The 21,547-nt window shown below is 46.7% G+C and overlaps 1 protein-coding gene across 1 annotated transcript in view; it reads right to left on the reverse strand.

Moving 5' to 3' along the window:
* The window catches only part of maea (macrophage erythroblast attacher, E3 ubiquitin ligase), a 234,885-nt gene that overhangs the window by 203,752 nt on the left and 9,586 nt on the right, over positions 1-21,547 (reverse strand). Inside the window, exon 2 of the mRNA XM_072497540.1 lies at positions 18,716-18,898. Within this exon, the coding sequence (XP_072353641.1) occupies positions 18,716-18,898 (183 nt within the window). The remainder of the gene's footprint in view (positions 1-18,715; positions 18,899-21,547) is intronic.

Genomic DNA, 21,547 nt, shown 5'->3' on the forward strand with positions numbered 1-21,547 from the left:
TTCCCCTGCCAAATTAGTTTAAACCCTCCCTAAGAGTACTAGAAAACCTCCCTCCCAGGATATTGGTGCCCCTCTGGTTCAGATGCAACCCGTCCTGCTTGTACAGGTCCCACCTTCCCCAGAATGCGCTCCAATTATCCAAATATCTGAAGCCCTCCCTCCTACACCATTCCTGCAGCCACGTGTTCAGCTGCACTCTCTCCCTATTCCTAGCCTCGCTATCACGTGGCACCGGCAACAAACCACAGTTCTGTATCCATCTCGCCAGCCTGCGCTGAATCACATGTGATTTTAGTTTTTGTATCAGTCTGCCATGTGGGATCTTGTCGAACGCCTTACAAAAGTCCATATGTACTGCATCCACGGCCTTTCCCTCATCAATTTTGTCACCTCTTCAAAAAACTCAATTTGGTCAGGCATGACCTTCCCTGTGCAAAATGTTCCCCGTACAAAACCATGCTACCTATCACTGCACAGTAGCACAATGGTTAGCACAGTTGCTTCACAGCGCCAGGGACCCCCGGTTCGATTCCCGGCTTCGGTCACTGTCTGTTCGGAGTCTGCATATTCTCCCCATGTCTGTGTGGGTTTCCTCCAGGCACTCCGGATTCCTCCCACAAATCCCGAAAGATGTGTTCATTCAGTGAACTGGACATTGAATTCTCCCTCGGAACAGGCGCCGGACTGTGGTGACTAGGGGATTTTCATAGTAATGTAAGCCTACTTAAGATACCAATAAAGATAAAAACGATGCTGCCTATCGCTAACTCGTCCATTTTCTCCAAATGTGCACATAGCCTGTCCCTCAGTACCTTTTCTAAAAGCTTCCCCACCACGGATGTCAGGCTCACTGGCCTATAATTTGCTGGATTATCCCTGCTTCCTTTCTTAAACAAGGGAATAATATAAGCTATTCTCCAGTCCTCTGGAACCTCTCCTGTGGTCAAAGAGGATGTGACGATATCTGTTAAGGCCCCAGCTATTTCTCCCCTCGTCTCCTGCGGTAACCTGGGAAAGATCCCATCCGGCCACGGGGAAATGTCTACCTGAATATAATTTAGAATACTCAACACTTCCTCCTTTGATATATTGACCTTCTCAAGAGCATTCACACACCTATCCATGACCTCAACATCCGTCATGTCCTTCTCCCTGGTGAATACCGATACAAAGTACTCATTAAGGATTTCACCCACTTCCTGTGGTTCCATGCATAACTTCCCGCCATTGTCCTTGAATGGGCCTATTCGTTCTCTTGCCACCTTCTTGCTCCTAATATATGCATAAAATGCCTTGGGATTCTCCTTGGCAATGTTTGCTAAAGACATTTCATGGCCATTTTTAACCATTCTAATTCCATGTTAAGTTCCTTCACTGTACTCCTCAAAGGCTTCGTCAGTTTTTAGATGGTTAAACTTATCGTATGCATCCTTTTTTCCAAGCTTGGACAATTTTCCTCGACATTTATGGTTCCCGAATCCTGCCATTTCTACCCTTCATTTTAATGGGGACATGTCAGTCCTGCACTTCAATCAACTGGCCTTTAAAGGCCTCCCACATGTCAAACGTGGATTTGCCTTCAAATAGCCGCTCGCAATCCACATTCCTCAGTTCCTGTCTAATTTGGATGTAATTGGCCCTCACCCAATTACACACCCTCAACCACAGACCACACTTGTCCTCATCCATGACTACCTTTGGGAGTCGGCAGCATGGTGGCACAGTGGTAAGCACTGCTGCCTCAATACCGAGTACCTGGATTCCAGTCCATGTGGAGTTTGCACATTCTCCCCCTGTCTGCCTGGGTCTCACCCTCACAACCCAAAGATGTGCAGGGTAGGTGGATTGGCCATGCTAAATTGTCCCTTAATTTGGAAATAAAAGAATTGGGTACTTAAAAAAAAAATTAAATAATAAGTTGGGGAGACCAATTTGAGGTTATTGTTTGTGCTTTAGAAAAATGTTGGTCTGTAGTTATTTTTCATGTCAATTGTTGTCATATTATTTATAAAATAACTTTAACAGATTATTTGTCATAGTCACCCATTTGTGTGGTTCTTGAACTAGAATCTATATGGTTGGAGGTGAGAAAAAGGAAGGGAGCGGATCCCTTGTATGGTATTTATTATAGACCTACAAACAGAGGGAGGAAGTGGAAGAGAGAATTTGTAGGCAGATTGTGGAAACCTGCAGGGCAAGTTGGGTTGTAATACTTGGGGATTTCAATTACCCGAAGGTAGACTGGGAAATGGATGGAGTGTGGGGCATGGAAGGGGAGAAATTCTTGCCGTGCAGGAGAACTTTCTGCAACAGTACATTGCCAGCCCTACCAGGGAGCAAGCTGTGCTGGGTCTGGCCCTAGGAAATGAGGTAGGGCAGGTGAAGAACATCAGAGTGGGGGAGCCGTTGGGAAGTCACGATCATAATATAATATGATTCAATATTAAGTTGGAAAAGTATAACAATCAGTCATGGAACGGATTAAGATCCCAGGCTGGAAAAGGGCAAATTTTAGGGGTCTAAAAGTTGAACTGGAGCAGGTGGATTGGAAACACATTTTGGTGGATAAAACAGTGGATGAAAAACGGAGACTTTCAAACGAGATTAATCGGGTGCAAACTAGGTACGCACCCATGAGAAATAAATACGGGGGATCCAAAGCTAGGGTATCTTGGATGACTAAGGGCATTGACGATAATTTATTTTATTTTATTTTTTACAAAGAGGCATATGATGCATGCCGGAATAATAATAGCAATAGAAATGAGTTAGAAGACCAAGAGGAAAGGATTTCAGGCTGCACTAAAACAATTAGCAAAATGTTCTCCAAGCGTACCAGCTGAGAATTCTAAATTCTCCCCGTGTACCTGAACAGGCTCTGGAATGTGGAGACTAGGGGCATTTCACAGTAACTTCATTGCAGTGTTAATGTAAGCCGACTGGTGACAATAAAGATTTACATATTAATGGTAAAAGATTAGTGAAGTTAGAGTGGGGCCCATAAGGGTGAAGCAGGGTAAACTGCTCACTGAAGCGGAGAGTATGGCAATGGTGATAAATGAGTATTTTGCTTCTGTCTTTACCAAATTACAAGATAGGGACAATGGTCCAGTTGAAAAGGTGGGTGTTGAGCAACTGAGCAGTATATGATAGATAAAGAAAAGGTGCTACGAAGGCCGGCAGCACTCTAGGTAGAGAAGTCGCCACCCCGGATGGGTTGCATCCTAGGTTGCTGAGAGAGAGGTAAGGGACATATTGCGGAGCCATTGACAGAAACTTTCCAGGCCTCTGAGCGCAGGATTAGTCCCGGGGGCCTGGAGGATTGCAAATGTGACGCCGTTGTTTGAAAGGGGCAAAGGATAACCCAGGAAACTACAGACCTGTCAGCTTGACAAACTGATGGGGGCCATAGTATGGGATGAGATAAATATACAGTTAGAGAAAAATAAGTTAATCCGAGACAGTTAACATGACTTTACCAAGAGCAGGTTATATCTGACAAATTTAATTGAGTTCTTTGATCAGGTGATACAGGCAGTAGATGAGGGTAGTGCTGTGAATGTTGTCTATTTGGATTTTCAGGAAGCATTTAATGCAGTGCCACATGGCAGGTTGGTTAGCAAATTAAAAGTGTCTGGGATTGATGGGTCCTTGGCAGCATGGATTAGAAGTGGGATAAGAGATCGGAAATAAGAGGGTTGGTATAGATGGGCATTTCTCAAACTGGAGACAAGTTGAAACTGGTGTTCCCCAGGGCTCAGTGTTGGGACCCTTGTTTTTTCTGATTTATATAAATGCTTTAGAACAAAGAAAAGTACAGCACAGGAACAGGCCCTTCGGCCCTCCAAGCCCGTGCCGACCATGCTGCCCGACTAAACTACAATCTTCTACACTTCCTGAGTCCGTATCCCTCTATTCCCATCCTACTCATGTATTTGTCAAGATGCCCCTGAAATGTCACAAAGTGAGTGTCTAAAAGTCATTGAGAAGTGAGTATTGAGGACAAAATCTCCAAATTCGCAGAAATAGGGAGAATAGTGAAATGACCCCGAGTGATTTCAGAGGGACATTGACAAGTTGGCCAAATGAGCAAATACCTGGCAGATGAATTTCAATGCAACAAAATGTGAGGTAATGCATTTTGGTAGAAGAAACATGGGGAAACAATATAGGCTCAATGGTACAACCTTGAGGGGAGGACAGGAGCAAGGGATTTCGGGGTTCAAGTGCATAATTCTCTGAAGGTGGCCAGGTTAGTTGAAACAGTAGTTAAGGCTTATAGCATTCTTGGGTTTATAAATAGAGGTACAGAGTAGAAATAGAGGCACCTCTACAAACCATTGATAAGATCACATTTGGAGTACGGTGTTCAGTTCTAAGCACTTTATTTAAGGAAGGATGTCAAAGCCCTAGAGTGGACTTCCAGTGGCAGCCATGGTGTGAGTGGTCGCATATAGGGCAGCTCCTGCTTGAAGGCATAGAAAAGAGCTCTTTTTACCTGAAATCGAGTGTAACTTCTACTGAAAAGTGTAACTGAAGGTCAGAGGAGAAGTTCCCCCTGGGAGTGGCATGTCTGTTGATTACCAAACCCGGCAGAAGGTGAAGGATCTGGCCAAGGAGTGTGAAGAGATCTGTGGCGCAGCAGCTAGTGGAAATATGGCAGAGGGGGAAGGGTCAATGCAAGTTGGAAAGCCTCAGATGGAACAGTTGATGGCCTTCATCAAGGGAGAGGTCCACCAGCAGAGGAGCGAAATGCAGGAGGATTGATCGAAGGTCAACAAAGGGGCTGTGGCACCCCTGAATGGCTCGATGGAGAAGGTGAGAAAATGTTTGGAGGCTCAGGGGTCGCAGATCCAAGAGTTCGAGAAGATGATCTCTGAACAATGTGAGAGTGGTGGCACTGGAAGCAAAGGTGGAGCTCTTAGGAAACCTTTGCAAGACAATGAGAGAAAATGTGGAGGAGCAGGAAAACAGGTCGAGGGAGAATCTGCAAACAGTTGGCCTGCCTAAAGGGGTGGAAGGTGTAAGTGCCACGAGGTACATTTTGTGGATGCTGGCAGGGCTGGTGGCAGAGGTGGGACGGGACAAGGTCCCCGAGGTGGACAGAGCGAACAGGTCTCCGAGGCAAAAGCCAAGTGCTGGGGAGCCGCCGCGGGTGGTGATCGTGAGATTCCACAGGTTTGTGGAGAAAGGGAAGATCTTGCAGTGGGCCAGGGAGGAGTGGAACTGCGAATGGGAGGGGAACAAGACCCAAATAGAACAAAGAACAATACAGCACAGTAACAGGCCCTCAGAGACTGCGTAGACCATGGTACCTATCTAAACTAAAACCATATCCACTTATGGAGAACGTATCGTCCCATTCCCACACTATATTTGTCTAGATGACTATGAAATGCCATTATCGTACCTGCTCCCACCACCTCTCCAAGCAGTGCATTCTATATGTTTGCTGCCCTCTGTGTAAAAAAAAAAAGGAGGAAAAAAAAAATAAATAAACTTGCCTCGCACATCAATTCTAAAGTTTTCACCACGCACTTTAAACCTATCTCCCCCAGTACTTGAATATACCAGGACATGGGAACTGAACTGGCAAAACACGTGCGGGGTTCAACAGGGCCAAGGCGGTGTTATATAGACAGCAGATGAGGTTTGGGGTGCTCTACCTGGCATAACTACTAGGTGACTGATGAAGACTGGGAATATTATTTTGAGACCCGAGAAGCGGCCAATGACTTTATCAAGGAGCATAAACTGGGGGGGAGAACTGAATAATTTTGGGAGACGGAGGTGCTGGCACTCTGGAATAATGGAGAATACAGGTATAGTGGGGGCTGGAGGGAGTTTTTTTTTTTTCTTTTCCTCCGATGTGGAGGGGTTTTCTTCTTTTTTCTGTTGGGTTGACAAGGGGTAGCAGGGGTGAAAAGTTTGTAAGGGGACAGCTGTTTATCTCTTTCCTCCCTCCCTCCCCCCCCCCCCCCCCCCCACCACCTGTGGCTGTGTTTTATTTTTGTTTGTCTTTGGGGGAGGTGACTGGTGGTTCAGGCAGAGTCTTTGTTTGGGTAGGGGAGGGGGAGAGGTCAGCGGGGAGCCTTCTTCACAGAATAGAGAGGGGAGGGTGAAGGGTCAGTAGGAGGAGCCTTTGGGCAGGGGAGCCTCGTTGGCAGATAACGCTGGTGAACGGAAGTGAGGTGGGGAAGAAGGCAAAGAGAAGTGACCGTGGGGTGAGGGTGAAGAGATCGAGAGAGAGATGCGAAGCTGGTGAAAAAAAGTGGTCAGGCTGGAGAAAGGGGCCATCTCGGATGGGCCAGGTAAAGTGTGAAATTAATGGGGGAAGAGCCAAAAGGGGAGGATGGCAGGATCAGTCAGAGTCAGCATGGATTTATGAAGGGGAAATCATGCTTGACAAATCTGTTGGCAGTCCTGCATAAGAGATTATTATGCAAGATGAAAACACATGCGTTTGGGGGAAGTGTATTGACGTGGATAGAAAACTAGTTGGCAGAGAGGAAACAAAGAGTAGGAATTAAAGGGTTCTTTTCAAATTGGAAGGTAGTAACCAGTAACGGTGCTGGGACACCAGCTATTCACAATATATATTAATGATTTGTAAGATATAGCACTTGGGACGAATGGGATCAAACGTTATGGGGAGAAAGCAGGATTAGGCTATTGAGATGGATGATTAGCAATGATCTTGATAAATGGCAGAGCAGGCTTGAAGGGCCAAAAGGCCTCCTCCTGCTCTGATCTTCCATGTATCTATGTATGCAAGGCTGATAACATGGAACATGTAGGGCTCAATGGACCAGTGAAAATATCTTGGGACTTTGCGTACCTAAGGAGTTTAAAAGCAGAGGTGTTCTTTCTGCAGGAGACACCACCGCGTGAAGGACCAGGTTAGGCTAAGAAAGGGATGGGTGGGACTTGTTTTCCACTCGGTATCTGATGCAATGTCGCGGGGGTTGGCCATTTTGAGGAGCAAAAAAAATAAAACAGGGTTTGTGAGCATGAAGGAAGTGAGGGGCCCAGGTGGGAGATACGTGATGGTGAGTGAGGTACAGGAGGGGATGCCGGTAGCACTACTATTCACCGGTGGGGGATAGTAATCTCAGACCATGCACCCCACTGGTTGGAGATTCGGCTTAGATCGGGACGGGAGCAAAGACCAGGTTGGAGGCAGGTAGAGGGTTTTGCGACAAAGTGCAGCTGCGATTAAAGATTATGTACAAATGAACCCAAAACGGGGATGTGTCGGCGGCCACATTTTGGGAAGCACTAAATGCTGGTCCAGGGAGATTATATTTTAAAAGCACATGCGGAGAGGGAGAGGAGGTAAGAATATGAACGGCTAATGAACAAGATGGTTGCGGTAGATAGGGAGTACTCTAGGGTGCCCACATGGAGGGACTGGTGAGGAGGAAAAAGTTGCAGGACGACAGGGAGGGCGGTAGGACAGTTGCATAGGCCAACGGGGGTACAGTATGAATACGAGGAGAGGGCAAGTCGAATGTTAGCACATCAACTATGAAGGCAGGCCGCGTCCAGGGAAATATTGAAGATACGGACTGGGGCAGGGGATGTGGTGTCAGAGCCGGGGAAAATAAACAAGGCGTTTAGGGATTATAAAAGGAGATGTACAGGGCGAACCAGAGGGCAAGAAGAGGGGGACATGCGCCAGTTCCTAGATGAACTGGAGTTTCCACAGTTGGAGGGAGAAGAGGCAGGCCGAGAGCAGCCCTTGGGACTGAGCAAGGTACTGGACAGCACAAGGGGTATGAAGTCGGGGAAGGCCCCGGGGCCCAGTGATTACCCGGCGGAACTCTATAAAGGAGATTGCGATGGACCTGGCACCACATCTCTTGGGGGTTTTTAATGAGGTATTAGAGAAGAGGGAGCTGGGGCTGGTTTAGCACACTGGGCTAAATCGCTGGCTTTTAAAGCAGACCAAGCAGGCCAGCAGCACGGTTCAATTCCCGTACCAGCCTCCCCGAACAGGCGCCGGAATGTGGCGACTAGGGGCTTTTCACAGTAACTTAATTGAAGTCTATTTGTGACAATAAGCGATTTTCATTTCATTCATTCATTTCATTCATTCAGGGAGCTGCCGGAAACGATGACACAGGCAATGATCACATTAATACCAAAGAAAGGGAAAGACCACTTGGACTGTGAGTCGTATAGGCCCACATCGCTGTTAAATACGGATGTGAAAGTGCTGGCTAAGTTGGTGGCGGGAAGGATGTGTCCGAGGCGTGGTTGCGGAGGACCAGACAGGTTTCATAAAGGGCAGGCTGCTTTCTAATAAAGGAAGGAGGCTGTTAAAAGTGATCATGACCTCAAGAGCTCCGGTACCGGAGGTAGTGGTGTCCATGGACGTGGAGAAGGCATTTGACCGGGTGGAGTGGTGGTACCCATTGAGGTCCTGGAAAGGTTTGGGTTTGGGCCAAAGTTTGTGGCCTGGGTGCACCTATTATACGTGGCACCAAAGGAGTGTGCGCAGATCAACAACATGGGCTCACCAAACTTTGAACTGCACAGGGGAACAAGCTTTGAACAAGGTAGTTTGCGCTAGCGATAAGAGCCATTGGGTCAAAAGAGTGACAAGGGATTACGACGGGACGAAGGGAGCATCAGATGTCGCTATACTCGGACGACCTACTATCGTATGTATCGGACCCACTGGAGAGCATGGAGAGGATCATGGGCCCGTTGGGAAAGTTTGGGGCGTTCTCGGGATTCAAGCTAAATGTAGGGAAAAGTGAAGTGTTCCTGATCAACAAGTTGGGTCGGCGAGCCAATCTCGGGGGGTTGCTATTCAAGGTGGCCAGAGATAGGTTTAGATATCTGGGGATTCAGGTAGCGAAGGAATGAGCTACATAAATGGAATCTACAAAGCTGGTGGAGGAGGTTAGGGAGGATCTGAAGAGGTGGGACACATAGCACCTGACTCTGGCAGGAAGGGTCCAAATGGTGCAAATGAACATTCTGCAGAGATTCATGTTCACATTCCAGACACGCCTGATCTTTCTACCGAAGGCCTCCTTTCGAAAACTGGATATGATTATCTCAGACTTTGTACGGGCAGGGAAGGAGCCATGGGTTAAAAGGGCCCTGTTAGAGAGAGAGGCAGAAGGGAGGGTTGGCATTGCTGAACCTGCTACTCTATTACTGGGGGGCTAACGTGGAGAAGGTGAGGTGGTGGGAAGGAGAGGGGGCAGAATGGAGGAAGAATTCTGTAGGGGGTCCAGCTTGAGGGTGATGGTGGCATTGCTAATGGCGCCAAGGAAATACACGGAGACTCCAGTGGTGCAGTCTACAGTAAACGCCTGGAACCAGCTGAGGAGGCATTTCAGGATAGAAAGGATGTCAGTGCTGGTGTCGTTGTGGGCAAACCATGGTTTCGAGCCAGGTAGGGAGGATCTTTGCACGGAAGGTTTGGAAAGAATTACCCAGGTTGCCGACTGCTGCTTCCGGGTGTAGGAGAGGGCAGGATCGGAGACATGTATAGGTGGATGGGAGTGCAGGGAGTGAAGATTAAGGAGAAGTGAGAGGGGAGATAAACTGGGGAGTACGGAGTGAGGCACTACGAAGGGTAAATGCGACCTATTTGTGCGCAAGGTTGAGCCTGATACAGTTCAAAGTGGTACACAGGGTGCAAGAATAAGAGTGTTCTTCCAGGGAGTGGCAGACGAGTGCAAGAAGTGTGGACAGGGACCAGAGGAAATCACACATGATGTTCTGGGGCTGCGAAAAGCTGGAGAGATTTTGGGCGGATGTGTTCACAGCGCTAACAAGCAAAGTGGGGGAGAGGTTGAGCCGGACGCTTTGTGGTGGCGACATTCGGGGTATCGGAGAAGCCGGAGCTATTGGAGAGGAGGAAGACAGACATTGTGGACTTCATGTCTCTGATTGCCCGGTGAAGAATCCTGTTGGGAGTGGCAACCAGCAACACCGCCGCGCGGGGGTGGGGGTAGCTGGGGGACTTATATGATTATCTTTGGCTGGAAAAGGTCAAGTACAATGGCTTTGAGGCAAGGTGGGGATGTGTGTTTGAGGAGTTGTTTGATTAAGGAGGTGTTCAAAATCCTGAACAATTTTGGCAGGGTAAAGAAGGTAATTCTGATTCCATTAGTTGGTATATCAGTGACTAGGAGTCACAATTTCAAGATGCTAAGAGTGAGACGTGGAGAAAATTCTTTACTCAGTTGTTGGGATTTGGAAAGCACTGCCTAGGAGAGTGGTGGAGGTGGATTCCACAGAAGCTTCCAAAAGAGCTGGAAATATTTGAAAATGAGAAATTTAGAGGGCGACGGAGATAGGGCAGGGGAATGGGACTAGCTAGGTTGCCCTTTTGGGAGCTGATGCACACACAATGGGTTGAATGGCCTCCTTCTATGCTACAAATAACAAACAAAGTAACCAACCAAAGGGACTCTCACGGTGTTACAGATCTTGTGGAGACTAAATTCCACCTTCACATGGAGGATACCATCCATTGTGCTAGGTGGCACTATTAGCATGTTGAATGAGATTTCCAAACACATTTCAACTCAAAACTGGGCATCCATGGGGCACTGTGGGCAATCAGCAGCAGAATTGCAGACAACTACAATGAGACCTCATGGCCCAGCAGATCTCCCCACTTGCCATCAAGACAGGGACTCAACCCTAGTTCAATAAAGAGCACAGGAGAGCATGGCAGGAGCAGCACCAAGTCGTCAATCTGGTGAAATTATGACCAGAGAGTACTGGTATGCCAAAAAGGCAGATAGACTGAACAAAGCGATCCCACACTGACGGACAAGAGGAAAGCTCAGTCCTGCCACAGCCAGTTGTGAATGTAGACAATTAACAACTGACAGGAGACAGCTCCATAAATATCTCCAACCTCCATAATGGGCAGAGCCCAGCACATATAAGGCAGGGTTCAAGCATTTTGCAACCAACTTCAGCCAGAAGAGCCGAGTAGATAATCCATCTCGGTCTCTTCGGGAGATCCCCAACATCACTGATGTCAGTCGACTCACTCCACAGATATCAAGAAATGGCTGAAAGCACTGTATACTGCAAAGGCCATGGGCCCTACAACATTCCAGCAATAGTTTTGAGACTTGTGCTGCAGATCGAGCCACATGCCTGGCCAAAATGTTCCAGTACAGCCCCAACACTGGTACCTGCCCAACATGAAAATTACCCACTTATGCCCTGTCCACAAACAGCAGGACAAATCTAATTGTTCCAATGGCCACCCTATTAGACCACTCTTGATCATCTGCAAAGTGATGGAAGGGGTTGTCGAAAGTGCTATCAAGTGGTACTTACTTTTAAATAACCTTATCACTAAGGCTCAGTTTGGGTTCTGCCAAGGCCACTCAACTCCTGGCCTCATTACAGCCTTGGACAAAAGAAGTGTTGAACTTAGCTGAGATGCGGGTAACTGCCCTTGACATCAAGGTAGCACTTGATCAAGTGAGGCATCAAGGAGCCGTAGCATAACTGGACTCAATGGGAATCAAAGGGAAAACTATCCACGGGTTTGAGTCATACCTAGCAAAAGAGGATGGTCAATCATCTAAGCTCCAAGAATGCCTGCAGGAACTCTTCAGGGTAGTGTCCTTGGCCCGACCATCTTCAGCTGCTTCATCAATGACCCTCCCTCCATCATAAGTGATGGATCTCCGTGTCTTTTCGGAACCCTGGATATCAGTTATCCCTTCTTAGCTCCCAAATAACAGGAGGTCAAGTCTGTGCTTTTTGATAAAGTTCAGTTGAACTTTTTGTCCGCCTGTGCCACTGGTAAACTTTATTTGTCAATACAAAATTAGGTCAGATTGTCTTTAGCAAATACAGTAGTTGAGTTTTCATTCCATTACAAATTATGGTAATTTTTCAAATCATAATACAGTATAAAATGGCTGAGTAATTTAAACAAAAGAAAGATGGCAATTTAGCAAAAGCAAGCAAAGAAAATAGGTTTCAGAAATAAATATATTGATTCCGGAATGGATTTTTCCATCTCGACAAGTGATTCTTAAGGAGATGATTATCTTAAGGTCTCACCTTTACAGCTGTGATTGGCTTTAACTAATTTATAATTCACTCAATTCGGCCAAACTATCTGTCCATCAATTTAAGAGAGATATGTATTTAAATATATTGGTACAAATTTTCCCATACCATCGCCTGCCAATTTTGCAACTTATCCACAAATGCATCTAGACATTATTGGAGAAACAGTTTTTGCTAAGAAAGACTCTCTCTAGACTGGCTGTTCTTTGACACAATGGGGCGTTTCAGCCAGCTGATGTCACTGTTCCTTCAGTCTCTTGCAAGTCTCAAGCAATTTGCAAAATGTTCCCAGCTATTCAGCTTTCCTCACTCTCATGGTTAATATGATTTAGTTAATTACTCTTAATGAGTTCTCAATGAAACCTTTTACCTATATAATCTATAGCTAAGTATAAAGCCAATTTCTATCAATAAGATTAGAGGTGGAGATGCTTAACACGATGTTCAACACCGTTTAGGACTCCTCAGATACTGAAGTAGTGCATGTCCATATACAGCAAGAACTGATCAACATTCAGGCTAGGGCTGGTAAGTGGCAAGTTCCATTCACACAATGCTAATGCCAAGCAATGACCATGTCCAACAGTCTCCCCATGACATTGTGGCATTACCATCAATTGACACCCTAGATGTTACCATTGACAAAATTGAACCATCCAAATAAATACTGTGGCCACAAGAGGTCAGAGGCTGGGAAATCTGCGAGAGCAACTCCCCAAACCCTTTCCACCATCAACAAGGCACAAGGGGTGTGATGGAATACTCTCCACTTGCCTGGATGAGTTTAGTTCCAACAACATCCAAGAAGCTTGACACCATTTAGGTGCACTAAAACAGCCCACTTCATTGGCATCCCAACCATCTCCAACATTCACTCCCCCCACCACCGAAGCAGAGACAGCAATGTGTGCCATCTGCAAGCTGTACTGCAGGAACTCACCAAGGCTCCTGCGACAGCATCATCCAAGCCTGCAACCTCTACCACCGAGAAGGACGAGAGCTGCAGAGATTTGGGAGCACCTGCAAGTTCCCCTTCAAGTCACAATTTATCTCGACTTGGAAATATATCGCCTTTCCTTCAATGTCGCTAGGTCAAAATCCTGTAACTCCCGAACAACACTGGGTGTATCAAATCAAAATAGACAGCAGTACTTCAAGGAAGCAGCTCACCACCACCTTCAAAAGGAAATTAGGGATGGTCAATACATGCTGGCCTAGCCAGCAAAAAACTTACATTCCGTCAATTAATTTTTTTTTTTTTAAAAGACTACATGGATAAAAACGTTACTCTTGAACCCTTCTACTAATCAACAGTAGGAGAGTGAAATTCTTCTTCCCTAGCCCGAAGGTATGCAAATAAAACAAACAACTTGCTGCTTTGAGAGGCTGGGTAAAAGAAGAACAATATATGGCAAGTAGTAATAATGCACATCCCGGATCTCAATAGAAATGTTGTTGTTCAAAAGGTTAAGCAAAAGGCCAACAAGAATGGTCAACTATACAATTTCTGAGCACAAAAGGGTACATTCATAACTTATATTTTCATTAATCTTTTTCTCAAAATGACTGCCGTCAAAATAAAAATGCTTGATTTTGAGGTGGATTCTACGCTTTACAACAGTTATAATTTCTTTTTTTTTTAAAATAAACATTTTATGGAGGTATTTTTGGTATAGTAACAACAAAATAAACAATATACACGAAACCATAAACATAGTGCAAAAGCCTTTCGTTCAGGTCCCACCCGGATTACCCCCCCTACCCTAAACTACTTCCCCCCACCGCTGATGATTAATTTTCTGCAAAGAAATCGACGAACGGTTGCCACCTCCGGGTGAACCCTAACAGTGAACCTCTCAAGGAGAAATAAATTTTCTCCATACAGAGAAAGCTAGCCATGTCCGATAGCCAGGTCTCCGACTTCGGGGGCTTTGAGTCCCTCCATGCCAATTGTATCTGTCTCCGGGCTACCAGGGAAGCAAAGCCCAGAACATCTGCCTCGTTCTCCTCCTGGATTCCCAGATCTTCCGACACCCCGAAAATCGCCACCTCTGGACTCAGCGCCACCCTTGTTTTTAAAACCTTGGGCATGACATCGGCAAACCCCTGCCAAAATCCCCGAAGCTTTGGACATGCCCAAAACATGTGGACATGGTTCGCTGGTCCTCCCGCGCATTTTGTGCACCTGTCCTCCACCCCAAAGAATCTGCTCATCCGGGCCCACTGTTATGTGAGCCCAGTGAACAACCTTAAATTGTATCAGGCTGAGCCTGGCACATGGCACGGACGCGTTGACTCTACTCAACCCGTCCGTCCATAAACCATCCGCTATCTCACTTCCCAGCTCCTCCTCCCACTTGCGCTTCAGCTCCTCGGTCGGTGTCTCCTCTGATCCCATAGGTCCTTATACATGTCCGAGACGCTCCCCTCCCCTACCCACCCTCTGGAAATTACCCTGTCCTGAATCTCCCTCAGTGGTAGGAGCGGGAAGGTTGACACCTGTTTACGAAGGAAATCTCGCACCTGCAGATACCTGAATTTGTTTCCCCTCGCCAGTCCAAACTTCTTCTCTAACGCCCTCATACTCGGAAACCTCCCCTCTATGAACACATCCCCAATCCTCTCAATCCCCGCTCTCCGTCATAACCGGAACTCCCCATCCATACTTCCCGGGGCAAACCGGTGATTATCACAAATTGGGGCCCAGACCGATGCTCCCACTGCTCCCACATACCTCCTCCATTGGCCGCAAACTCTCAGGGCCGCCACCACCACTGGACTGGTGGAGCACCGTGCCGGCGGGAGCGGCAGAGGCAGAGGCGCAGCTACCAATGCCCCCAGAGTGGTGCCCTTACAAGAAGCCGCCTCCATGCCAGCCCACCACCCACTTCCTGATCATGGCTATATTAGCCGCCCAGTAATGGTTGCTAAAATTTGGCAGCGCCAGCCCACCCTCTCAAGCATTACCTTTCTTACCCACAGGGTCTTGCCCGCCCAGACGAAGCCCGCGATCACTCTGTTGACCCGCTAAAAAAAGGACCGCGGAATAAAGATGGGGAGACACGGAAATACAAATAGGAATCTTGGGAGGACCGTCATTTTCACCGGTTGCACCCGCCCGGCCAGAGAAAACGGAAGCGCGTCCCACCTCCGAAAACCGTCCTTCATTTGGTCCACTAGCCGGGCCAGATTCAATTTACGCAGACGGTCCCATTCTCGCACAAGTTGGATGCCCAGGTACCTAAAACCTCCCCCTACCGACATAAACGGCAGCTCTCCCAGTCACCCCTCCTGTCCCCTCGCCTGAACCACAAACATCTCTCTCTTTTCAGTATTTAGCTTATACCCCGAAAACCGGCCGAATTCCCCTAGAATCTTCATGATTTCTTACATCCCCTCTACTGGGTCCGAAACATGTAGAAGCAGATCATCCACAGGGAGCGAAACCCTGTGCTTCACCCCCCTGGACCAGTCACCTCCTGCCCCTTGAGGCTCTCGGAGTAATTGCCAATGGCTCTATAGCCAGCGCAAACAACAGTGGGGAGAGTGGGCATCCCGGTCTCGTCTCCCGTTGCAGTCTAAAATAGTCCAAAGTTGTCCTATTCGTCCGTACACTTGCCACAGGAGCCTGATAGAGTAACCTGACCCAGTCAATAAAGCCCCGCCCGAATCCGAATTGTCCCAGTACCTCCTACAGATAATCCCATTCTACCCGATCAAAAGCCTATTCTGCATCCATTGCGATCACTACCTCCACCTTCCTACCTTCCGGGGGCATCACGATCACATTTACCAGCCTTCTTACATTGGCCACCAACTGCCTACCCTTAACGAACCCCGTCTGGTCCACCCAATAACGTCTGGAACATCATTCTCAATCCTGCAGGACAAGATTGTGGCCAGCAACTTGGCATCTACATTCAACAGGAAGATCGGCCTGTAGGACCCACACAGCTCCGGGTTCTTGTCCCACTTAACAATCAGCGAAATAGTTGTCTGTATCACTCCTCTTTCCCTTGCCTCATTGAACATCCTCAACAACACCGGCCCCAATATCCCAGAGAACTTTTTATAAAACTCCACTGGGTACCTGTCCGGACCCAGGGCCTTACCCGCCTGCATGGCCTTCAAGCCCTCCACTATCTCTTCCAGCCCAATTGGGGCCTCCAGCCCTTCTACCCGCTCCCCGTCCACCGTTGGGAAATTCAGCCCCTCCAAGAAGTGCCTCATCCCCTCCGGCCCCATCCATGAACCCTCTTCGTTCCTTTGCCATTGCTGGTGCCCTGCCCGTTTTCAAGGTCCATAACTGTATTGAAGTCCTCTCCCATGACCAACTGTGCGAGTCCAGGTCCGGTATCTTTCCCAGCAGCCTCCTAATAAACTCCACATCGTCCCAATTTGGCGCATATACATTCACTAATACCACCTGCACCCCCTCGCGCTTCCCACTGACCAAAATGTACCGACCTCTCACGTCCGAGACTATTCTACCCACCTCAAACACCACCCGTTTATTGACCAGGATCGCAACCCATCTAGTCTTTGAATCTAGCCCAGAGTGAAACACCTGGCTGACCAGCATATCCTCAGACTAACCTGGTCCGTTACCTTAAGGTGCGTCTCCTGCAACATTACCACGTCCGCCGTCAATCCCCTAAGATGCACGAACACACGTGCCCTTTTGACCGGCCCATTTTAACCCTCAAACATTCCAGGTGTTCAGCCGAGTTGGGGGGCTCATTGACCCCCTCTCGCCGATCAGCCATTCCTTTTTTAGACCAGCCTCCACCAGTCCATCCCCAGGCAGCCCCCGCCCCTGACCGCCACTCTGTCCCTCAACCCAAGTCCCTCTCTCATCAGTAGAACATTCACCACCCCCCCCACCCCCCCAAGCAACAACACCCTGTAACCCAACCCCTTTCCTAAACGAAACATATGCATACCCCCCCCACTGCGCTTCCGAGAGCTAGCTCACCAAGCTAGTTTGGTGGCCTCATCCCCGGCGCCAGAGTCTCCGACCTACAGTTCCCTCCGCACCCTCTCCCCACTGCGCATCCTCCCACCTATTGTTCCCGCCCCCCCTCTCCCCCACCCCCCCCCTCTCCCGCACCCCCCCTCTCCCGCACCCCCCCCCCTCCTCATACAAACAAAACTCCAGCATTAAACAATCCCCACACAATTGCCCAACAGAAAAACACCAAGATCAAAACAAGCACACCTCCATCCCCCAACAGTGCAAATGAAAACCTTAACTCACTCAGCTCTACTGCTGGTTCCAAATCAATGCAAACGGCATCACAACCATCTTACATAAAATGCAAAATGATAAACTTTTTACAAAAACTGAGAAACAAAAAGGAAAAACATGAACGTTGCAGCCAAGTTCAAAAGTTCTCAGTCCACCACCAGCCCTTTCTTTTTCGCAAAGTGCAATGCGTTCTCAGGCGTCTTGAAGTAGAAGTACTGATCCTCATGCGTGACCCAGAGACGGGCTGGGTATAACAGTCAAATCTTCATCTTTTTCTTGAAAAGGATCGACCTGATCTGGTTGAAGCCTGCTCTTCTCCTGACCACCTTCACACTCAGGTCTCGGTAAACCCGCAGAATGTTATTGGCCCTCCGTGACTGCTTGGCCCACTGTAGAATACGTTCCTTATCCGAGAACCTGGGGAATCTCACCACCATTGCCGGGTGGGGGGGCTTCAAACCCTTCCGGGAGCCCGACCATTCTTAGGTTCTGCCGGCAGGACCTATTCTATAGGTCCTCCAACTTCTCCAGAAGCTTCTTCTGCTGGTCCCTCAGCATCCCCACCTCCAGCTCCACCGCAGTCTGATGCTCCTCCTGCTCAGCCAACACCTTCTGGATCGTCTGATCCTGGGCATCCAATCTATGCTCCAATCACTCAATCAACTCTTTTATAGGGTCCAAGCAGTTCCGTTTCTGCGTAGCAAAGCCTTCCTGAATGACTTGCATCAGCTGCTCCATAGACTGCTGGGTCGACAAGCCAGAGGTCCGACCCTCCGCCATGCTGTCCCCTGTTGCAACTACAGCCCAAGTCTTCTCTATCTTTTTGTTTCTGCCCTTACGAACACTTCTAGTCCTTTTCTCCATGCACTGAAGTGGGAATTCAGTAGAGAATTGCCACTGACATCCGTTTTACAATTCAAGTCAGTTAGAAAATCGGAGGAAAAGGTCCAAAAGTCCGACCAGAGCGGGAGCCACCAAATGTGCGACTTACTCCTTCATAGCCATCACCGGAAGTCCAACAGTGATAATTTCATTGTCACCTTAACTGAGGCTAGCTTTCAATTACAGATTTTTTTTTTTTTTTTTTTTAATTAGTTGAATTTAAATTCTACCAGCTACCATGGTAGGATTTGAACCAATGGGTCGATGTATCACTCTCTCATGACATTACCACTATGCCACCATTTTGGTCTAAATGCATGTAATGAAGTAAATTTGTTTTTAAACAGAGTGTCTTTGAGGTAAGAACTCATGCCTCACATTTAAAAATGGAGCCTTTTCAAAATATTCTTATTTCATGCAAAGTAATGCTGAAAAATATCAAGTGCACCAAACCAACATACTGAGACACTGATAGCATAAGCTTTTGTCACCAACATAAAATATTTATCGTACCTTTCTCTTCAGAGCGCTCAATTTCTCAACCACCCCATCGAGCAAGGTCACCACAGAGTCCACTGCTGGGCAGTTGCTCAATGTCTTCTCTAGTTCTGCAACTACCATGGTCACATGACTAGTTTCTCGGTCAATATTCTTCTGGGCAGCTCGGAAGCGTTTGTTCAAGGTTTCATAAGGTACCTAGAAGAAAACATTACAATTACCAAATTATTTCACAAAGCTGAAATAGGGAAAAACACAGCAGTAATGTCATGATATCTTCTATTAGACAATGATCAAGTAAATAGGGCAGCACGATGGCCAGTGGTTAGCACAGCTGCCTCACGGTGCCGAGGACCCGGGTTCGATCCCAGCCCCTGTGAAGTTTGCACAGTCTCCCCATGTCTGCGTGGATCTCTCCTCCCCACCACCCAAAAACATGCGCAGGGTAGGTGAATTGGCCATGCGGAATTGTCCCTTAATTGGAAATAAAGAATTGGATACTCTGTTATTATTTTTAATATAAATTTAACGTAAATTGCAAAAATAATGGAAAAGATATTCAAATCAGAATTAGTTCTCTTGTAACTATTTATTTGTATGGACTAATGCTTATTACTATAGGAAGTCATCAACTGAAACTTTATATGATGAATCTGGTTCTTGCATTTCTGCTTAGAAAGGTTGGATTTATTTTGCGAGATATCTGACTTTCTATAATTTCTGCCTCGAATAATCAACTCCACCAGTAACAGAATGTTAGACGTTTTAGTTGCTGTGGTATGAAGAGTCTAAAGTTATGTTCCTTTTTCACAAACACACATTTATTTCAATCCAACAGCCTTTGCACAAAACTCTCACTGAGGCCACCAGAAGCCCCTTTACATATCAGTGTCAATTAATGGATACTTAACATAAATGAGACAACTAATTGCAATGTCTCTTAACCCATTACTTAACAGTCTCCCCTTCCTTGGAGAAAAAAATAATTAGGTGAAAACAAAATTTCAAGAAACTCAAAAATACACACATGATTCCCCCCCCCCCCCTTTTTTTCTTGTTTGGACGAGAAAGAAAAAAAAAGGTCACAGAAACAAGCGCCCTTCATTAACAATATCCAAAAGTTTCTGAGAACTCGCCCCTCTTTTCGTAAAACAGTCTGACAGTTGATAGCTCCTGTCGACCCATTTAATTTTTGTTATTTCCCCTCTGTCCAACATCTGCTTCAAACTTGCCATGTCTATCCGTAACCTCTTTTCATTGACACTTTTGTAGAGTGCACATTTTCCCCACAGGGATTGAGTGTCAATGTGACAGTCAATAGGTATATTACCCAAATCCCCAAATTTCTGTCAATATCATACTTACATAAAAGGCCATATCCACCGCCTCTACAGGGCTTAACGTCTCAGCAGCCAAAGTGCCTTTTACCACTCTCCTTATTTTCTTTGTTTCCCACACAAGTGGGCAACATTTACCATTGTTCCCCAAAAGGAAAATTATAAAACCTCCTGCGCTTGAAACCCCATCACATAAATTTGTGTAGGACGCATCACTATCAACTATGAGTCACCTAAAACCGGGAACTTCAAAACACACTCCTGTTTGGCCAACACTTTATTTGCTCTTATTATGTCTTCCACTTTGGGATCATTCATTTTTGTACTCAACTCGGGACATCAAAACTCACGTCCGGTCTAGTCTGGCTACCTAACCAGTTCAGTTGCCCAATTAAACTTCGCAGTTGCTCTTTTTCTATCTTTTTGTGAAACTCGGCCACGACTAATTGCTATTGGGCTGATGCTTTCCAAATAAGATTGGTGACATAAAGTTGCCCCCAACTCAGTCTGTCCAATTTCCAGTCCAATATATTTAAATGCACCGGAAGCCTGACTTCCAGCCCTGAATTCTTTCCTCAAACCAGAGATTACAATAGCTTCAAAATCACTAGTCCCACCCCACAAAAAATCATCGACATGCATCATAAAAATGCCAGAAAGATTTCCTTTTATAGTGCCAGTAAAACATTGCAGGATCTGCTTTCAACTGGCAACAACCTAACTTTAACAAAACTGACCTTTCCAAAAAATACCAGACTCTAGATGCATCATTTAATCCATATACACATTTGTTCAACTTCTAGAGTACCCCTTCTGTGTTTGCTGCTTCTTTAGGAGGTCGGAGAAAAATGTCTCTCTGGAGCTGATGCCCCTGCAAAAAGGCAGCTTTTATATCTACAGATTTGCATTCCCATGCCTTTATGGCTAATAAAGCCAAGAAGATCTTTAAAATAACCTTTCCTGCTGTAGGTGAATCTACCCTTAAATCCTGATCTTCTCAGTTTTCTTCAAACCTTGCCACAAGCCTGGCTTTTGTCTTATAAGTTCCATCCGGAAGAACCTTTTCCCTGCAAATCCATCTGTGGGATAGAGCTGTTTGTCCCATATCCGGTACTTCCGTGTAAACCCAAATTCACTCCAACTAAGCAATTCTTGCTGTTTAGCTTCTTTGATAACTTTTTCATCTAATTTATTTGCAGCCACCAAAATCTCACGTGCATGTGGGCTTCTACTCCTATTAGAATTCTTAGTCTTACTCATGTTCCGAGATCTTGATAAACTACGTCCCCTCTCCCGCCTGGTATCTCGTTCTGTACTGCTACTGCTTGATCTTTCCCTTCTGCTGTGGGATGTCCTTTCAATAGTTCTCGACCTTTTCCTGCGGACCTGTTCACCATCCGATGTACTATCTGAACTGTCACTGCGTTTCTGTGCCCTCCATTTTTGAACTTCGTTTTCCCAATCCATTGTCTTAACTCCTTCCCCTGAATGCTGTACATTCAACCAATGT

The sequence above is a fragment of the Scyliorhinus torazame genome, chromosome 3 (genome assembly GCF_047496885.1).
Source record: "Scyliorhinus torazame isolate Kashiwa2021f chromosome 3, sScyTor2.1, whole genome shotgun sequence".
Taxonomy (NCBI): domain Eukaryota; kingdom Metazoa; phylum Chordata; class Chondrichthyes; order Carcharhiniformes; family Scyliorhinidae; genus Scyliorhinus; species Scyliorhinus torazame.